We start from the raw sequence: 21,416 nt of genomic DNA, 5'->3' as shown, positions 1-21,416 counted from the left end.
TAAAGAAAATTACCATCACCTTTTTTTTCCTTTTGTTTGGAAAAGGTGCAAGGATTATGTTCTTAAATTAATATTCTAATTGAGTAAATTAATTAAAAAGGAAATTTAATTTAATTTATACTTAAAATTTAATTAAATTGTGATATGCATGTGGGCTATGTGAATTAATTTTAAAATTTAACTTACAAGTATTCGGCCTTACAAGTATTCGGCCTTGCAGGTATTCGACCATTCGGCCTTACAAGTATTCGGCCATTCAGCCTTCCAGGTGCTCGGCCATTCGGCCTCACAGGTATTCGGCCATTCGGCCATCAGGTATTTAGTCATTCGGCTTCAAACCGCTCGGCCTTCCATGACCTCAAGGTATAGCTCGAGCAAACCTTGGTCTTTGTCTCTCTCTCTCCCGTTCGGTCACAAAGCATAAAGCACCCATAGCTTATTCAAGACATCTTAATACGGATTCCTCGTCGTTGACCGTCAAACATTCAACAAAAGACCGAACGATCTTATTTGCTTGGCCGATCGACCTTATAACAACCTATTTTGACATTAATGCATTGTTTGTTTGGCTACTCTTTTTCTCACCATGTAAAATTCGAGTTGTTATATTTCTGCAGGTGATAGGATCCTGCAAATCACAATGCTAAGAGGTAAAGCCCTCTCACTAGGAAGTTCTCAAGGAACTCCTAGTGCAAAGTCGAACGGTAAAGCCTGTTCCCTAGGAAGAACTCCTAGGTCAAAGTCACAACGCCGAGAGGTAAAGCCCTCTCACTAGGAAGTTTTCCAGGAACTCCTAGTGCAAAGCCGAACGGTGTCGTTCCCTAGGAAGAACTCCTAGGTCAAAGTCACAGAGCCGAGAGGTAAAGCCCTCTCACAAGGGTGTTCTCCAGGAACTCCTAGGTCAAAGTCGAACGGTAAAGCCCGTGCACAAGGAAGTCCCCCAGGTAGCTCTGATGTCAAAAACCGAGAGGTAAATCCCTCTCGTCAACCAGAAAGATGATGTTGAAGACCGAGAGGTAAATCCCTCTCGTCCACCAAAAGGCTCTGATGTCAAAGACCGAGAGGTAAATCCCTCTCGGTCGAGAGGTAAATCTCTCTCGATGATGTTGAAGACCGAGAGGTAAATCCCTCTCGATGATGTTGAAGACCGAGAGGTAAATCCCTCTCATCCACCAAAAGACTCTGATGTCAAAGACCAAGAGGTAAATCCCTCTCGCCCGAGAGGTAGACCCCTCTCGTCAGCCAGAAAGCTGATGACAAAGACCGAGAGGTAAATCCCTCTCATCAGCCAAAAAGCTGATGATAAAGACCGAGAGGTAAATCCCTCTCGGCCGAGAGGTAAAACCCTCTCGTCAACCAGGGCAAGATAAAGCATATGTATTGTACCTAGTAGAGACCGAACGGTCATCCACTCACCACCGTTCGGTCACCACTATGGCCAACCAGGGCAAGCGGTTCTATTAATGCTGGGCCACAATTGGGTCAGCGCTTATTTTATTATTGGGCCAAAAGTCCAGCAGACGGTTAAAATAACGAAAGATATCTGATTAGAGATATTGATAAAGCTGTTGATGAATAACTAACCGAATCTCCAGGTAAGTTTGTTATTATTTCGTCTATGAGACACTTATAAATTTAAGGTCGGGGCTAAAAGCCAAGGACGTTCCACTTACATTATACTTACGTAGAACTCTCATTATATTATATCCAAACAATGATAATAATTCACTTGTGAGCAGAAGCTCTTCCAACACATGCCTAACTTGAGCGTCAGAGCGCCTTTTGCAGATACCTCCTCCTTTGATCCAGACTGAAGGCAACCGAGCGGTCCAAGGTGATAACCGAGTGGCCAGGAATACAGCCGATCGGAGCTAGCTGATAGCCGATCAGAGCTAGTTATCATATTGAAGACAAGCGGTCGAGAAGGAGAGTAGAGCCACGTCAGAAAAGGTTAGTCTCTCGGTCCTAAAAATCCCTACCGAAACAATATTCATTGAATGTAAATACACCATATTTGGCTATGAAAAGCTGACAAGTTTGAGTGAAAAGATGATATGGGATGGAAGACACTCTTGGGTGAAGCCTCTAAATGCAAGATTGCATGACGATGGAGGAAGCTTTCCTTAGTAGTGGTATATGATGAAATTGAATGTGACAGAAATTTCTTTTCCGATGGATTTGTTTGTAAAAAAAATCTAAGTTATATGTAGTTTTTGATAAATTTATCGATGGATATTTTGTCAATAATAAATTTGTTGATAAGTAAAGTTTTAAAATTTATTAATAATTTAAATTTCTAAATAAATTTAGTTTGTAGGTAAAATTTGTTAGTAATTTCATAAATTTTTTGTAATCACTTAATGAGAATTGAATTATATATTATCAGTTTGAATTATTGAGATAAAATTGAAATGAGTGAAAAAATTATGTTTTAGTAATTTATGTATTATATTGATAATTTTAAATTGTTTAAAAATTGTATTGTCCAAATGATTTTTTGACTAAGCTTCTTATTTGTTTTTTCTGAAGGGCATACTTTGATATTCAACATCAATTAAGTTTGAACAAGTTTATATAAAAGATTAAGACATTATTTGCAATCCAAAACTTTAACTAAGGTAATATGTTTATAGGTTTTTATTTTATATATCACTTAACTTTCTCATTTTTATTCAATATGGGACTTAGATTTATACTCAAATTTTCAACAATCTTTCTCTCAAAAATGAGTTTCTTTTCATTAGTATACTATTAATCGGAAAACTAATGACAAGTGTATCAGTTGTACTGTTGTTTAATTTTCTCATTTTCGTCTAATACAAGAATTAGATTCACTTGAATTCCGGATAAAATTTTTGCAAAAATAATTGAATCTACTGCATGATTTTTAATATTTGTGCTGAAGTGGAGATGTTCGTTTAAATGAAAATAGAACAAAAATCAATGTTTGCTCTCGACCTTCTTTTTGCTTAAATAAATGGTTTTTAGTCGACTAAAAATAGTATTACAACTTAATTCTAATATTTTACCCAATTTCTCAAATAAAAATTTCTTTGATAAAATGGAAAAAGAAATCTTTTTCTTCTTCTTATCTCTTTAATGGATAATTTAAATATTTATTTTAAATAAAAAATAAATATTAATTCGTAGGTTTGATTGATTTGTGATTTATTTTATAGTGAATATATTATTTGTGTTACAATATAAATTTGTTTTGATCTTCTAAACTTAAAATTGATATTTTAGTGTTTTAATTAAACGATATGTTTGTTAAGTTTTCATAATTGAATATGCTAAAATTAATGTTTTTACCACACTAGTTCCTGGTTAACAAATGTGCCTCATTTAGGGTTGTCATTTTCCATCTAACAGTTACCAACACGATTAGTTACATAATGTGATTTGATTGCCATGAATTAGTAAAATATATTTAATGTTTGAAGAGTTTATATATAGTATTTTTTCAGAAGTAATATTTTTTTAAAATATCAAATGTTTTTTATATTTTATTTCACTTGGTTTTTAAAGTATTATTCTTGCCTCAGATTAAATTAACTAACCCACTAATATTATAAAATTAGTTATTGTATTTAATAATATTGAATTTATTATATTCACTCATGTAACTTACAATAAATAATTAAGTATCTCAATATTTTGAAAATATATTTAAAGTAAGTATAATTTTAATCTTTAATATTCATATAAGCTTGTGATATTATTTTTTACATGTTTGGTGTGATAATTTATCTTTCTCCTACACAGTATAAATTTCTTTTATCTTTTATCTGAATAAATATATGAAATAAGTACATCTTTTTTAATGCCTAATAATTCTTTACAGTATGATACTGGATCAAAATTATATAGACATACTATAATTTTTTTTCTACACACATAGTTATTAGTGAATTGATTGTTGCTCAAATATTTTTCATTTTTGTGTTGATTTTTGCTCAAATAATCATTTATGTTTACCATCAAATCCAAGAGTCACTCGTCTTGTATTGCTTGTAGGTCAAGGGTCTACTTCATATACACTATCAAGTACTGCAACCAATAAGAAGAAGAAAACAAGAAAACCAGCATATATACTTTCCGACATAACATGTTTGTGATCACATGTATATGTATAGCAATGATTAAGTATCCAATGATTTTATTTATTTTTGTAGAGACCATCTGTTGTTGATTACACAAGTGTCATTTTATTTATTTTAAATATAGTGAAAGAATTAATAGAAAAACTGTTTTTATTTTCTGCATTTTCATATGTCCTTTGACTATTCCAAATATTAGTTAAATTTCAGTTGGTAGTTACTGTCAAATTATATTTTATAATATATAACAGTAATAGAAAAATTAAATAATATGACAACTTCATGACACAATAATATTTGGTGAGTTCTTAAGATTTAAAATACAAACAAACGTTTTTAACTAACATATGATGATAATTAAGTTTGGAAAGGGATGGAAGAGACCATTAATCAACTATATTTAATATAAAATAGACACAATTTTTTAGATTTTTACTTTTTAAGAAATAATAAGAACAATTCAGTTTGAAAAAAAAAAATTGTCTTCGTTAAACATTTTTACTTTTACTCACATTTGGTAAAAAGAAAAATGCAATTTATAATGCTTATTTAAAAATAATTTTGTAAAAGAAAAACAGTGGTAGTTTTATAAGTGTGTGAGAAAGTTGTTTATGCGAATTATATTTACGGGGTAAAATCACATTTTATATCAATTAGAAAAACCTTATTTATTTATATTTTTTTATTGCATTAAAATAACATAATTTAAAAATATGTAATTTTACATAAAGCAATATTAAAAATTTTATAATATAAAAGAACGTTTATAATTTTATAAAATTAATGTTATAAAGTCATAGGATATGTTAATTCAACTTTTGTGAATTTATTTATGATTCATAATTTTTTAAGATGTTTTCCAACTATTATTTACAAAGCACATACAATAATTAATATTTATTTAATTATTGAAAATGATATATATATATTTTTAAAATAGAAAGTTATTTTTTTTTACTTTTATAATTCAAATTTTAAGTTTATATATTTATACATAGGGTGACAAAACGTGGTAGTTTAATGAGCTATTATTTTATTTTGAGTTTTGAATTATTTCTTTTAATTATAAGAATTTAAAATTAAAATAATTATCTCAATTTAAGATTTTAAAATTATTTTTAATATATATATATATATATATATATATATATATATATTTAACTTAATTTTGTAAAATTAATTTATAAACTAAGATTTTTATTTTCTCATGAATCATAATTTAATGTAGTTTCCACAAGTTGAATAAAGAAATAATGTATTATTTTTCTATTTTTATCCAAGTGACGTAACATTTTGCTAATCTATCTTACGTAATCTATGCAGACATCTTTTTCTGTTTTGGTTGGTAGGAAAAAAGTTCCAGCTAGCCTCACTACTACAAAGTAGTTATAATATATCTAAAAAAATTTGATTGAGATAAAAGATATAAAGGAAAACCTGATCAAGATAACCAAGTTAAAAACTGAAGCTATTAATCAAGAAAAGTTATAGAACATTAAGTTAATAGAATATTTGATAATTAATAGAACATTTGATACTGGGTAGTTTAAGGTAATTATTCTAATTTATGTATTTTCTTTTATTTTAATTAAGTAAATGTTAGAAAATGAAAAAAATATAAATAAATAGTTCAAATATAATAAAAAAGTGACATATTGTGAATATAATTTCAAATTCTGAAATTGTTATAAATAGAAAGAAATGATAAATTTAATATTAGTTATAGCAATTTAGATTACCGACTTTATTGATTAACTCATCAGCATTTTCTTCTTCACTTATCATTTTTCATTTTTCATTTTATCTTTTGTTTTTATCCATCATCCCACTTGTTGACAAATAAAAAAAAACACAAAAAATGTGATTCTTGAAAAAAAAAATGCATAAATTGTTAATTGAATTGGCCTTATCTCTAGTTGATGTAAAACTTCCAACCCATTCACGCTGAGTTATATACATCTCAAACGTGGGATTAAACATTTTTAATGGGTGGTCCAATAGCGGCCCGATAGCGGATGGAACAATATGTTCAGCAAACAACAAATATCGCTAGGATATGCTCTAACCATGCCTCTGATACCATCTTAAATAATGAGAATCACCATTCAAACCAAGTATTGAGATTATAATACAGAGGAAGAAAAATAGAGAAACAAAAATAGTTTGTGTATTATCCCAAATCTGCATAATGCAGATACAGATATTTATACATTAAGATTATAACAAAATTAGTTATAATTCTATCTAATCTATCAATTATATCAATAAAATAATACAAAACAGAAATAATAACAAACAAGATATTAAATCCTAACAAGATATAACAAGTATTAAGTTCTAACACTATTTTAATATGGTTCAAGATTTATATGTCACTTACTATTCAACTCTCTTATATTTTAATATAAATAATGTTTGTAATAAATTTACAAATTTTGTTTTCTAAGACTTCAAATATATTTAATGGAAGAAATTATGATTTTCTATCAAACAAGTAATATTTTACATAGTTATTATAAAATAAGTTATCTAAAATTAAAGAAAAATATTTATATAAAATGTTGTTTTAATTTTAAGAATTTTATATTTACGAGATTCATATTAAAATATTATTTGTATTAACAAGATATTTATTTAAGAATTTTTTATTTTATTAGATATTCAAAGACAGAAGGTTTTAAAAAAAATTAAAATTGTTTAAATTATAAATTTTTTTAATATGATTTTATAATTAAGTAAATTTAAATAAATAAAATGTATAATAGTTAACCTATAATGAAATACTGTTATTTTTTTATATTAAATTCAATTAATTAATTTTCTTTTTTCATTATTGTAACGATAGATGTAATATACAGCCAAAAAATGATCATTTCGATCTCACTTTCATGTTTTATATTCAATGATGTATCGTTAGTGGGACATGAAGTTTTGGACAATTATTTTAAAAGTATAATAGTAATAAAGTTTTGGACAATTATTTTATCAAATTAATGATAATATTTAATTTTATATAGTTAACATTGATTTCGAATATACTTTTTGAATAGAAACAAAAACATAAATAATACAGATAAGATTTCAAAGTTTGAACTTTTCTTTTTGTCCAAAAAGCAAAAGTAGAACATGGGGGTTTTCACACTTTCTTAGATTTGTAAAAAAAATAAATAAATTAATGTTTAAGAACATGTAAGATTATTTCGCTGTTTTTATCTTTTACGCCATGTTCTTTTGAGTGGATTTGAGGGATTTGTGAGGATTTGAAGATAAATTTTTTTTGTCGTTTATTTGAATGAATTTGGAGGTAAATGAGAGTGAATTTGGAAATAAATTTTTTTAATTTGTCACGTCAATACAATTCTATACTAATTCTCACAAATTTTATTTCCAAATTCAATCCCATTTACCTCCAAATTCACTCAAATAAATGACAAAAAAAATTATCTTCAAATCCTCTCAAATCCACTCCCTCAAATATCCACTCAAAAAAGAACAGGGTCTTAATGACTATCTAAAGTAATAATGGCTTGTCACGAACAATAGTTAGTTAAGTTCGACCTTTGTACTGACATCTTAATTAAGTAGAATAAAATCTAAAAGTATGTCTATCATTTACATGTTATTTAAAAAAAAAAACGTAATTAATAAAGATCAAATCAAACTCATTTACTATGTAACTAAGAAAAATGATAATTAGTAAAATACTTTGTTAACACAATTTAGTGTTTTGATACCTGTCAAAAATTAGGATTTTTCCGTAATTTTATTAAAATTTATCCACGGTATTGTGTAAATATCAGGATACAATAGTAATTTTTCGGTACTACCGAAAATCACACGGAAGCAAACTCTTAAGAATGGAAAACGAGGATAGGAAAAAAAAGAAGAACGAGTGAACGACTGACTTAAAAAGAAAAAGAAACACTTATTTATAAAGAATGAAACTTAACCTATACTGTCTTAGATTAATATAACTAGACAATTCACTCAAGGTATAACACGATCAAGTCAATACAACTTGGTTAAGATTTTTATTGTCAAGTATCATATACTAGTAGTATTAGCTTACTTATTTTTTTCTCTATAATTAGAAATTTAATATCACATGAAAATAGATTGATATTAAAGTTTAATTGATATAAATATTTTATTTTAATTTTCATCCTTAAAATATTAAAGTTTTATTTATTTTTTATTTTCACTAATACAATATACTCATTTATTAACACATATAAAGGTTATGATGATTTCAAATATACTCATTTCCGTCTATACTACAATATCAATAAATAATATATGCAAAAGAAGATTTTAATTTTTAGAATAAATATCTTATATCTTTTCTTAAAATAAAAAAATAGCTTTCTGTTTCCTTTGGTGCTATCTTTTTCCACCACATAACAATGTGTACATGTGATTAAAGTAAACATCCACCAAGGTTGGTAAAATAGTGGTGGGAATGCTTCTTGAGTGAAAATGATGAAGTGTGCGCAGTGTGGTATTGGATTTTTGTTAAAGTAGCCATGACCCAATGCTTCACTTTCTTCTACCATAAATACTCTTTGCTGGAACAGTCATCTACACAAATTTATGTTAGCCCCTTCAAATTCTGCTACGCATTTCATCTCATAGGAGTGACAAATATGGTCTCTTTAAGGCCACGCCTTCTTTTCATTCTTCTCTGCATTGCAATGATTGAACATGCACATTCCAACAATGATAGGAAGGCAAATATCCTCTTATATCTTATATTTCTCTCTCCTTGTTTTAGTATCTAACTAGCTTATTTAGACGATAATGGTGCATGAATTCAACTCCTTTAATATGATATATCATTTTTCTCCGCACAGACTTACATTGTCTACATGGGTGATCACCCTAAGGGCATGGACCTCACTTCCGTACCTTCTCTTCATACCACCATGGCTCAAAATGTCCTTGGCAGGTTCAACACACACACATATGTCTATTTTCTAATTCATGTTTGATGATCATATTCTCGTTCATGACAAGTCCTGCTCCAATAATAACCAACGTTAACGTGGAATTTATGTTGGCACCTTAGTTCGCAGGTTCTGAAAATTGCACAGTTTAATAATCTTTGCTACATAATAAAGTAACTTCACTGAAATAATGGAATATAGTTAGATTGATTTTGTTGGTCATATACGGAAAGATTAACTATGCAAACGTTCTTGCTTCCAGCGATTTCAAACCCGAAGCTGTAATGCACAGCTACAAGAACTTCAATGCGTTCGTCATGAAGTTAACAGAAGAGGAGGCTAAAAGAATGGCAGGTGCTATATAATCTCCTTTCTACCCCTGTTAAATTCATGATTAATATGTTCATGGAAGATAAAGCACAGTGTTGTTACTTTGGAATTGCAACAGAAATGGAGAACGTTGTCTCTGTTTTCCCAAACGGCAAGAATCGTCTTCACACGACAAGGTCGTGGAACTTCTTAAGCTTTCCCCAGAATGTTAATAGAGAAACCTCAGAGAGTGACATAATTGTGGGAGTAATAGACAGTGGTATTTGGCCCGAGTCTGAGAGCTTCAGTGACAAAGGGTTTGGTCCTCCACCGGCCAAGTGGAAAGGATCATGTCATAACTTTACCTGCAACAAGTAATCAGACTCACTTCCTCTTCTTTTTCTCATTTTCTACTATATTTTCTCTCTTTTCTTTATATCTCACTTATCATATTTATCTAACATCAGTTAATTTTTAATTCCTAATGCATATCACTTTCATTACAATCTCATATTCCGACATGAATGGCGTACAGTAGTTGGATATGTTTGCTTGGTAAAAGGTAGATTCTTTATTAAAGTCAGTGATTACTTTTATGCAGCAAAATAATTGGCGCAAAGTACTTCAATCTGGAGAAAGAGTTTGCAAAAGATGATATAATATCTCCAAGAGACGCAGAAGGTCATGGATCACATTGTGCATCCACAGTTGCTGGAAACTCGGTTAACTCAGTGAGTGTATTTGGCTTAGCCTCAGGGACTGCCCGTGGAGGAGTTCCGTCTGCCCGAATCGCTGTGTACAAAGTATGTTGGAAGACAGGAAGTTGTGGCGAGGCTGACACCCTTTCAGCATTTGATGAAGCTATCAGTGATGGAGTAGACGTAATTTCTATTTCAACTGGACTCGGAGCAGTAGTCTACGTTCCGTATTTCAAAGATTCAAATAATATAGGAAGTTTTCATGCAATGAAAAAAGGGATATTAACCTCAAATTCTGCCAATAATTTGGGTCCAGGTCTTTCCTCAATGACAAACTATCCACCATGGTTACTTTCTGTTGCTGCAAGCGCTTTCGACAGAAAGATTGTCACCAAGGTGAAGCTGGGCAATGGCGCGGTATATGAGGTATCATTTGAATGATCTTAACTCGAAATATTCAAATAAAGGCTCTACTTTTATTGATTAGTGTGAGTATTTATATATGTGCAGGGGGTTTCAATCAACACATTTGATCTTAAGGGAAAACCTTATCCACTTGTATATGGTGGAGATGTACCTGATATTGGTGGTGGACATAACAGCTCGACATCTAGGTATCATCAGCAAATGAATTCTATGTTTCTTTAAGGAAAATGGAAAAAAATGAATTTTTATACGTTGGTTATTGGTCAGGTTTTGCGTAAAGGACTCTTTGGATAAACATTCAGTAAAGGGAAAGATTGTTCTGTGTGAAAGCATTCAGAGTTCTGTTGATGTAGGGTTTTTGTCTGGGGCGGCCGGTGTTATATTTGGAAATAATTACCCTAAAGATTTGCCCGGAGCATATGCCTTGCCTGCTTTGGAGGTTACTCAGTGGGATCAAAGACTCATACATTCTTATTTAAATAAAAACAGGTATGTTTATACAAACATGTTTAAATTCTTACCGACAGACACAAACTCAACCCTTTATGCTTTTGAAAAAAATGTACTGTGACCACATGCTAATCATTTTTCTGGTTGCATCCACTTTTGTCTTCACTATATTATTATGGTCACAACTATATAGACATACACTTTTCTATGCTAAAATGATTGTATCCACTTTTATCTTCAACTTTCTTTCTCTCGTTATTAGATAAAAAAAGATGTAGTTATATATATACATAACATTTAAAGTTTTATAATAGTAAAGTAAAACTCTAAATAAGATCACTTTTGTCCTTGTAATAAAATATATATACTTTAATTGAAGAATTTTTTTTCTTTCCCTTTCCTTCTTACAATTAGTAGCACTGATTCGAAATCATTTTTTATTTATTTATTAAGTTCAAAATATTAAATTCAACCTTTTCTTATTTATTGTTCTACCAATTACTAGAAATGCAACAGCCACAATATTTAAGAGTGAAGAAGTAAACGATGGACTAATCCCTTTCATATCTTCATTCTCCTCAAGAGGTCCGAATCCAATCACACCAAATACGCTAAAGGTATAACCTTACGTATTGTGTGCTATATAATCCCGATCGATCTATCATTTTCCAATATCAATTTCTCATTGGAATTAATTACTGATATTGTAGCCTGACATTGCTGCTCCTGGAGTTGAAGTTATAGCTGCGTGGTCTCCAATTGACCCAATTTCAGATGTTAAAGGTGACAAAAGAAAAGTACTATATAATGTAATCTCAGGCACTTCCATGGCATGCCCTCATGCTACTGCAGCAGCTGCATATGTCAAATCATTTCATCCCAATTGGTCTCCTGCCATGATCAAGTCTGCACTGATGACCACTGGTAATCACTTTGCTACTAACAATATGCAATTTCAAGTGTTTTTGAAAAAATTAAAAACAAAAATTGTTTGGAATTTTTTTGTGGGGAAATATATATAGATTATTTTTAATTAGCAATGAGTTGAGTATGACACTATTTTTATTATATAAATTATTAAAATTTAATATTTATATGTTTATTTTTCTATATACCACCTAACTCTTTTATTTATATTAATGTGAGACTAATTGATACTTAATATTTTAACAACCAATTGTGAATTAAGTTTTACGTCAGGTGACATGACATATATATGTTTTCTATCTATTTATTTTAACATACTTCTTTTTAACTTAATTAAGGTTGGGTTGTGTTTTACCATAAAAATGAAAAATACTTGTTTATATTTGACTCGGACACTAAAATAAATCATTCGCTCTTTATATTATTGTTATAATCTTTTATTGAAATAATATATAAGAAGATTGACCACCTCTGATTCTAATAAGAAAACATGATACAACAACTCCCGAATATAAAAATCTGAACTCATACTTAAATTTCTGAGAAAAAATAAATAAAAATAAAAATACCACATAATTCTTGTAAGATATAAGTGTGGTTATGTAATCAATACAAAGAGTATGATTTTCTTTAGTTGGCCAAATTTACCATCTGTTTTGTACTATGTTGACAGCTATTCCAATGAGTCGCACTCTTAATCCTGAAGCTGAATTTGCATATGGAGCTGGGCTTATTAATCCTGCTAAGGCCGCAAATCCTGGTTTAGTGTATGATATTAGTGAAGCAGATTACGTAAAGTTCTTGTGTGGAGAAGGATACACAGATAAAGAGCTTCGAGTCCTAACTGAAGATCATAGTAGTTGCAAAGGACAAGAGAGCAAGAAAGCTGTATATGAATTAAACCTCCCATCATTTGCACTTTTTGTAAATAGTTCAGATTTTAGTAGTGCTTATCGAAGAACTGTTACAAATGTGGGATCCAAAACATCTACGTATAAAGCCAGAGTAATTGCTCCATCTTTGTTAAATATTCAAGTGAAACCCAGGACTCTTTCCTTCACATCTATAGGGCAGAAAAAGTCATTTTATGTGATAATTGAAGGGATAATCAATGTGGAAATACTCTCTGCTTCTTTGATTTGGGATGATGGAAATCATCAAGTTAGAAGCCCAATTGTAGTGTACGGGTCTGTAGACAGTTGATCGATTCTGAGTGCGTGGAATAAGATGGAATAATTTGAAATCAGATGTTTGTAAGATCATGAAGAAATCAATGCAAATAAGCTCATCACCACATCAGCCTTTTTCCTACTGTCTAACTTAATTATTAAATTTAGTTATTGCATATCATAAATGAATTTTGTTTATCACAGTATAATATATATTGAAATTTAAAAGACGTGACGTTAAATTTAAATTGTTATTGGTTTAATATTTTTTTCATAATTTTGTTTAAATAATGTATTATATTTTTTTATTAGTGTACATGATAAGTGCTCAATTTAAGTGATGATTTTGACACTTTTATTTTGTTTAGATTATGTTTAATTCACCATTGTATAGTTGTTTTGCCGTTAATAATATTCACATAGAGTTACATTGAAAAAATAAAGAAAATTGATAAAATTCAAGCAATTTTGGATCAAACTAACATTCATGTAGCTAAGCAATAAAGTTGGAACTTGAGTCAGATAAGCAAACTCATTGCAAAGGAAAACCTCAAACATTAAATTTAAGGCTAAGCTATGAAGACTTCTTTTTAAGAAGTTATCTCCAAGACAAGAGCACTAAAGCATGAGGCTTAGGCCGTAAGAGCATGAAAGGAAAACCTTAATTACCCACCTTTGAAAAGATATGGAATGTAACTTTTACAGCTTAATCCGTAAGAAAGGTGGTTTAGAAAGATCTGGAATAAAAACTCTATGGCTCAAGCGCCAAAGTTGGAGATGGGCACCACCCTAGACAATTTATAAATACATACCTCATTGAGTGGAGGATCAAATATGTAGTAGTAGAGTAGGAATGCGTTTGTGACACTCGAGAAAGATGCTTTCATTGTATTGCAATATTTTAGAGTAGCTAAACTCTATCGTATCGAGATTGGATGTAATCAGGTAGTGTGTGTGGCCATGGAGGTGCAATTGGTCTTTGAGATTACTTTGGTCCTCCATGGAGAAGTAATGAATCCTTTAGTCAGGAGGTCTTGAGGAAGATGGAGCTTCAAATGAAGGAAAGAATCAACCAACACATGATAGTTATGAAGCAACGCTTAATGGAACAATTTCAACAACAACAACCAATACAAAGAGTACTTGAAGAAAAGCTTATGTCCATGACGCAATAGAATGTGAAAATTACCTACTGAAGCTCCAACAGGATGTCGTGTGAACACAAAAGGCTCATGCTTTGTTGTAGATCATACTGACTACACTTGTTAATATGAACTTTTGGTTTACGGAGATCCCTTACGTAGAGTGGCCACCTAGTGCAAAAAGGACTTTAGACGTCTGTTATTTTGGGCTTTTAACGTCTAATCTCTGTCCGACGTCTATATGGGTGACGTTAATGAGACGTCGGGCCCTTTAGGTCAGACGTCTCTATAGACGTCCGACCTATATAGGTCCGACGTCTCTATAGACGTCCGACCTATATAGGTCCGACTTCTATATAGACGTTCGATCCATATAGGTTCGACGTCTCTCAGGTTGTTCCTAACTCATGGTGATTCGAGTTTACAACTTTATATTTTAGTTGAAGAGAATGTATTGTACATTTTTTTTTATTGGATGGTTTTAAAAACGTAGTGGAGGGAATTGGAGGAGTACAAAACGCAAGAAATCACCGCCATAGAACGCCACCATAGAACGCCGCCTAAAGACACGTGAATAACTGCACCAAAACCCAACGAAAACGCATTTTAATCGGTTCAAATGAAAGATAATGCATCAAAGAGTGATGTAATCGGAGTAAAATTAATTTAAAACGGTGCAAAAGTGAGAAAACGAACCTGAAAAGTATAACCCGTAGAGAGAAAACACGACAAAAATGATGAACAATGAGTGCGCGTAACAACTGTCTCGCGTTCACGGTGTTTTAATGCCAAAATTTAGACGTCGGTTCTCCCAATTAACAGACGTCTAAAGGCTTTAGAAGTCAGATTGGCGGGATCAGACGTTTAAATAGAGTCAAAAAGTGACTTTTTCAATTTCTGGATTGAGGGTTTAGACGTCGGTTCCCCCAATTAACAGACGTCTAAAGTGCTTCAGAAGTCGGAGTGGCGGGATCAGACGTCTAAATGGAGTCAAAAAGTGACTTTTTCAATTTCTGGATTGAGGTTTTAGACGTCGGTTCCCCCAATTAACAGACGTCTAAAGTGCTTCAGAAGTCGGAGTGGCGGGATCAGACGTCTAAATGGAGTCAAAAAGTGACTTTTTAAATTTCTGGATTGAGGGTTTAGACGTCGGTTCCCCCAATTAACAGACGTCTAAAGTGCTTCAGAAGTCGGAGTGGCGGGATCAGACGTCTAAATGGAGTCAAAAAGTGACTTTTTAAATTTCTGGATTGAGGGTTTAGACGTCGGTTCCCCCAATAACAGACGTCTAAAGTGCTTCAGAAGTCGGAGTGGCGGGATCAGACGTCTAAGTAGAGTCAAAAAGTGACTTTTTTAATTTTTGGATTGAGGGTTTAGACGTCTGATCCCCAATTAACAGACGTCTAAAGTGCTTCAGAAGTCGGTTCCCTCCATAACAGACGTCTAAATAGAATAAAAAATTAATTTTTTTTAACTTTTTCGTTTAGTTTTGGCGTCTATTCGGGGGAGCCGACGTATATGAATATTTAGACGTCGGGCCCTTCCATAACCGACGTCTAAATAGTTGTTTTATTTACGAAAAATGCCACCGGTCATTTTTAATGTTGGATATTCGAGGGTCAGACGTCTAAAGGGTGACGTTAAAGGTCTTTTTTGCACTAGTGGACGTCAACTTGAAGGAGGACAAACTAGTTATGGTGCTCCTTTACTATTCCACTACTTGTGTGCGACCATTGATCATGTCATACTTTGACCCATCATAAATATTATATTGTTATTCTTAGTATTTTTATGTAACATGTTATAAAGAAATGATTCATATCTTTAAAAATATATATTTCAGTTCCCTCGTCCTACGAAGCAGGTCATGTGTCAACCTATTATCCATGAAGATGATGACACGACTGAAGCATAGTATGATCCTCTAGGAAAGCTCATAAAAAAATTAAACAAGTTGAATAAAAGGATTGATATAACTAGGAGTTAAGAGTATTTGGCCTCTAATGTTATGTGTCATTATACATTACTTTAAATGAGGCACTAGAGGTCATTGGAGGAGACAAAATGTTCAATATTTCAATCATACAACTATGTGCATGTAATATTTTTCATTGTCATCCATATTTAAATCTTGGAATTGATACTTTTTATTATATACTAATTGTCTTGTTATAGATACATGGACACAATCATTGTAGACTAAAATCGAACTTCCATTTATGGATTTATTGAACTTCAGACCATTCAATCTCCAGGAAACACACTTGAGTACAAACAAACTTATTTCCAAACATGAATGTGAATAAAAAGGATGTACCTTGCGCCATACATTAATGAGTAGGTGTTACTAAATGTAATATTTTATGAAGTAATAGTAATTAATCGATTAACAATTTGTGATTCATGGTAGGGCTCATTGACAACTAATGATCATCATACCAAGACAATGCACAATTATATGTTTTTGTTCCCTAGACAAGAAGATGAAACCTGAGTTGAAATCCATGTTATTACAAACGTAAGTGTTGCTTTTTTTTTCTTCATATCATCTACTTAGTTATATTAATACTAACCTATGTTTCAAATGTTTCCATCTTAATTAGAGTTGTGGCAAAGTCCAAAGCACATGTTGAAACTCATTCATCTTAAAGTTACTAATTTCGCATGTCAATTTATGACCTTGATATGTCATTATTTTCTTTCACATGTTTTGTGTAACAAACAACTAAGTTCACGTGTATGTGACTATTATGTCATGTATTGGATAAAAATCATCATTCAAGCATGAATTAGAAAAGAATGGATTAAGTTAAAAGTATATACCTTTCACATATTACAAATCACATCAAACTTTAAACATTAGTATCCATACATAATAAAGTTATGTTATTTTTTCAGTAAATTAAGAATACATCACCTATAACGGATGACACAATAAAGAAAATAAGAAAAAAATGAATAATGTATCTCGTGAAAAGATGGAGTTAGGATCCACAATAGTAATAGTATTTTGCTTGAAAACTATCTAGAATAAGTTTTTATTATGAAAGTCTTAGTTTTGGTTTAATAGTTTTAGCTAATTTTAGTGTTAGTAGTTATTTGTGCCAATAGCTTGAATTTGATAAATATAATCTATGGTGAAATTTTTTTGAACTATGATGGAATATTTTTTTCTTTTCAAATTTAGGTAAATTGTAAATATAAAAAAAACAGCATTTGACATATGTTAGTGACATACATAAAGGAGATTGAATTATATCATAGTCTGACATTCTTTGACGCGCACTAATACACATAAAGTGCTTCCAATTTTTAGTTAGAAATAATGTGAATTGAACATCTATGGTAATACCCGTGACTAAGGCTTTGTTCTTTTCTAATGATTTGGGAGAGATGATTTGAATGGATTTGAGGGTAATTTTGTTTGTTGTTTTTTTGAATGGATTTGGAAGTAAAGTTTGTGAAAATTAGTGTAGGATTTGATTGATGTGACAGATTTAAAAAATTTGTTTAATTGATAGAAATTAAAGATTACCAAAATGTCCCTAATTATTAAAGTAATATAAAATAATATTTGTTAATGTTATATTTAATTGTAAAAATGTTTATAAAGAGTAAAAATTTTAAAATAATTATTAAAATTAATTTTTAAAAGGTAAAAAAAATTATAATTTAATAAAATAAATTTATTTTTAAATGTAATATTTGTTTGTAATATAATTTATTACCAAATAGTATGAATTTATTTGTTATGAAAGTAAGATTGACATAGGTAATGGAGATGTATGGACGGAAAAAAAAAAGGTGCATGAAAAATATGTTGATTTAATTTCTAACAATACCAAAACATGCAACATGGGGTGTATGAATGAAAGCCATGGGTGACATACAATATTCTTGGTGCAAGCCCAAAGTCACTTTACCTTCAGATTACAAACCTAGGGTTTCTTCTTTTCTCCACAATTTTTCTCATGTGTCCGATCCCCTCTCACAACAAAAGGCTTGCTACACTTTCTACACCAGAAAGCTTGGACATCTTCGACTCCCACTAATGTTCAGCCAACACCTTCCAAAGATGCTTCCACTTGAATATATCACCATTGGAACAATTAAATCTTCATTCCGCGCCCAAATATATCCATTTTCTTTTCAAGTGCTCTGTAATCAAGATCTTCGTCTCCTTCTTCCTGCTCTTTGTCCAAAAACTCTAGTCTGAAGTACTTCTTCACCCTGTTGGGATCAGATTTTCCTGCAGCTCCAATTGATTCAATAATCTTCAAATTCTTGTTTTGCGTGGCCAATTGACGAGCTGCAGCAGCTGCAGAGGCATCTTGACCAAGCTGCAGAATCAAACGTTGCCTGGAATCGGATACGCCAAGTCCGTAACCGAATACGCCTGCTTTGCAACTTCTTCCAAATGTTGGAATCAGATACGGTATTCTAAGATGACTGAATATTGTCATGGAATTGATCAAATAATACAAGGCAACTAAATCATCGCAAATCGCATGTTTTTCTCTCTTTGCAAATCACCGCAAATCAGTGCAAGCGAACTTTACTTCTCTCATAAATCCATCCGCGCTAATCACCATAAACAGGAAATCACCTTCAAAGTAACACAACCAATGTTTTGGACTTCCAAATAATCAATGTTATTGGATTACCTATTTTCAAGACTGATATTAATTTGATGTCTTCAGTTAAAATGTTAGAATTTCTTCTGAAATAAAAAATTGAAAATAACATACATCAAAAATCATTTTTCCTGAGCATGTAACGTTTGACCTCATCCATCATAAATATGTTAAAAAATTCATGATCAACATTTTATATTAGAGTTGTTTGTTATACTTATTGCGTTAGAATGAGACAGAAATTGTTTTCTATCACCTATCACCTAATATTTTAATATATATAATATACATTTTTTCCATAATAATTTTTTATATTTAATGAATTTAGGACCACCTATGTAAAGTCTATTTTGTTTTATCCTACATGACAAAACTCCACTCACTACCAAAACGGAAGAGATTGTTGGCGTATTCTACATTTTTTACTAATAAACAACATTAATCTTTTTAGAAAATAAATGTAAATAAGTTTCGTTGAAAATGTAAATTTAAACAAGAATGATTTTAATTTATAAGTGTAAATAAAAAATATAAATTTATAAAATTAAATTCTAAACAATTCTTCTACTTTTATTATTTTTTTTTCAACTGTAATTTTTGCTTTGATAATTTAATTCTTAAATGAATATTTTAAAAAAAATACTACCAATACGTAGCATATATTCATAAATATAGACGCTATTATACCTTTCCCAATAATATACGCTATTAGAATATATTGATTTAAAAATACCTATTTTATATGTAATGCGAATTTCACAGGGTGAAATGTTTTAGCTATTCGTATTCATAATCCGACAATTTATTAGGAGAAGTTACCGGCGGCGAATTGGCGATCAGAAAAATGCCCCCAAGTCGCCCCAATTAGCCGAATTCAATTGCCAATTTAGCCGAAACATGAGTAAATGTACTAAAACGGCTTCAAAAGTCACTTTTTAAGCAGTTATGGTAGAAAAACATGGTTAAGAGATTCCTTTCTGATTTTCAAAATACGAATAGATCTTACACTTCAATTTCAACACACAATCAATCAAAACAAAACTCATTTTCTGCAGCATTTTATCTCCATTTCATCTTACCGGTTGCTTTTACAATTAGAGAAATAATATTATGGTACTACTTTACTGATACAGCAACTGAAATGTCACACAGGAATGTACATCTCATTCTGATGCAAGTTATTCCTATCCATATATATATATATATATATATATTGAAATTTATTCAGTGATAGACATTAGAATGTCAATTCATGCACTTATTGATCTCGATCTTCTAGGAGTGTCAGACCCTGAACATAATTAAGAAACGATAAAGAAGCAAAGTTAGTAGTATGCATAAAAAAAGCAAATTGAAGGAGATGCAAATCACTTAAGTTGCTATTAATTACTTGTTGTATTCAATTTGAATTTTTCCAGCATTGAGGTCAGCGATTGCAGAGAAAGCTTCTTGGGAGAGATCAATGGTGGCTTGGCAACCTGGGGAAGGACAACGATCAACAATCTTCACAGTAACACTGCCACCCTTGCATGGCTGAGGCACACCTTGGTTGGTGGCACCTGTGCACGAGATCTTGTACATTTGACCACATGCAGCTCCGTTCGCATATATTGCGTCGCTTGCAGCAGCTATCATCGTTCCCTGATCTTGGTACCCGTAGCATGCAGAAGCTGCAAAGTGAAGTTCATGGTAAAGATGCATTTTATATGACAGTAAAACGAAGGAATTCTGCAGAATGCATAAGGAATAGCTGCTGCTACTTACGTTTGTAAACTGTGTAGTAAGTTGCAGTTCCAGAAATAGCAGATGTAACTGAGATAAGGCTTATGAAGACAAGCCCCATCACAAACACTGCGCTCATTTTGTTCTCCATATTACGGAATTAATTGTGGTATTTGGTAATGTGAACTTCAATCCTTTCCCAAGTAGTTTGAGAATGTGTTCTGTTCTGCCTCAATTGAGATGATATCAGTACCCTTTTATAGGCAGTTTCGTAACATTTTCTTTGGATATAGCTAGGGTTCCGATGACTTGACTAAAGTTTTTTCTGATAGAAATGTGCTGAAAGAAATATATGGATATTTGACAAAAGAAGATAAAACTGAAAATTTATAACTTAATTGAAAATAATCTCTAATTGAAAATTAAACGTTACTAATTTTAGAAAATAAGCTTTAGTGGAAGGTTAATTCTAAAATTTTATGCGAAGTTGTCTAAATTTTTAATTTTTTATTAGTCAAAATAAATATATTAAATAAGACAATTGAATTGCATCAACCATGTACAAATAATAAAAGTCAACAATATGACTCTCTCTCTCTCAATATGATGTCATAGTAAATGTTTTTTACTTAACATTGAAATCAAAGACTAAACTTTGCAGCATGTTTATTTGAATATAACAAGGATTCCCATTCTTTTCAATCTTTCAAAATTATAATTTTCATAATTATTTTATATTTTGTGACTTTTCGTTTTTAAGCTTTCAAATGATATCAGAGCAAAATAAAAGTTTGTATTTATGTATATTAATTTATTAATTAATGACAGGTTGAATCAAACAAGTTAAATTAATATATTAACAACAAATATTTAATGACTTTAAAGATAGAAAAACA

The 21,416-nt window shown here is 30.9% G+C and overlaps 2 protein-coding genes across 2 annotated transcripts; one reads left to right on the top strand and one right to left on the bottom strand.

The window, feature by feature from the left end:
- Positions 1-8,608: 8,608 nt before the first annotated feature.
- On the top strand, positions 8,609-13,152 carry LOC124828442 (cucumisin-like). Its single transcript, XM_047301730.2, has 10 exons — positions 8,609-8,827; positions 8,951-9,045; positions 9,306-9,397; positions 9,492-9,726; positions 9,954-10,476; positions 10,561-10,664; positions 10,744-10,965; positions 11,432-11,543; positions 11,637-11,850; positions 12,527-13,152. Exons 1-10 carry the CDS (start codon positions 8,624-8,626, stop codon positions 13,054-13,056), a joined length of 2,331 nt encoding a protein of 776 aa, XP_047157686.1. The 5' UTR covers positions 8,609-8,623; the 3' UTR covers positions 13,057-13,152.
- A 6,665-nt stretch (positions 13,153-19,817) lies between these two features.
- LOC124828450 (EG45-like domain containing protein) lies at positions 19,818-20,737 on the bottom strand. The gene is made up of 3 exons (XM_047301737.2): positions 20,563-20,737; positions 20,189-20,468; positions 19,818-20,089 (listed from the first exon to the last, which is right to left on the bottom strand). Exons 1-3 carry the CDS (start codon positions 20,669-20,671, stop codon positions 20,083-20,085), a joined length of 396 nt encoding a protein of 131 aa, XP_047157693.2. The 5' UTR covers positions 20,672-20,737; the 3' UTR covers positions 19,818-20,082.
- Positions 20,738-21,416: the final 679 nt, after the last annotated feature.

Source organism: Vigna umbellata, chromosome 1 (genome assembly GCF_029865625.1).
Source record: "Vigna umbellata cultivar VRB3 chromosome 1, Vumbellata_1.0, whole genome shotgun sequence".
Taxonomy (NCBI): Eukaryota; Viridiplantae; Streptophyta; class Magnoliopsida; order Fabales; family Fabaceae; genus Vigna; species Vigna umbellata.
Note: the sequence above shows the minus strand (reverse complement) of the source record. Positions and strands in the feature narration are given on the sequence as shown.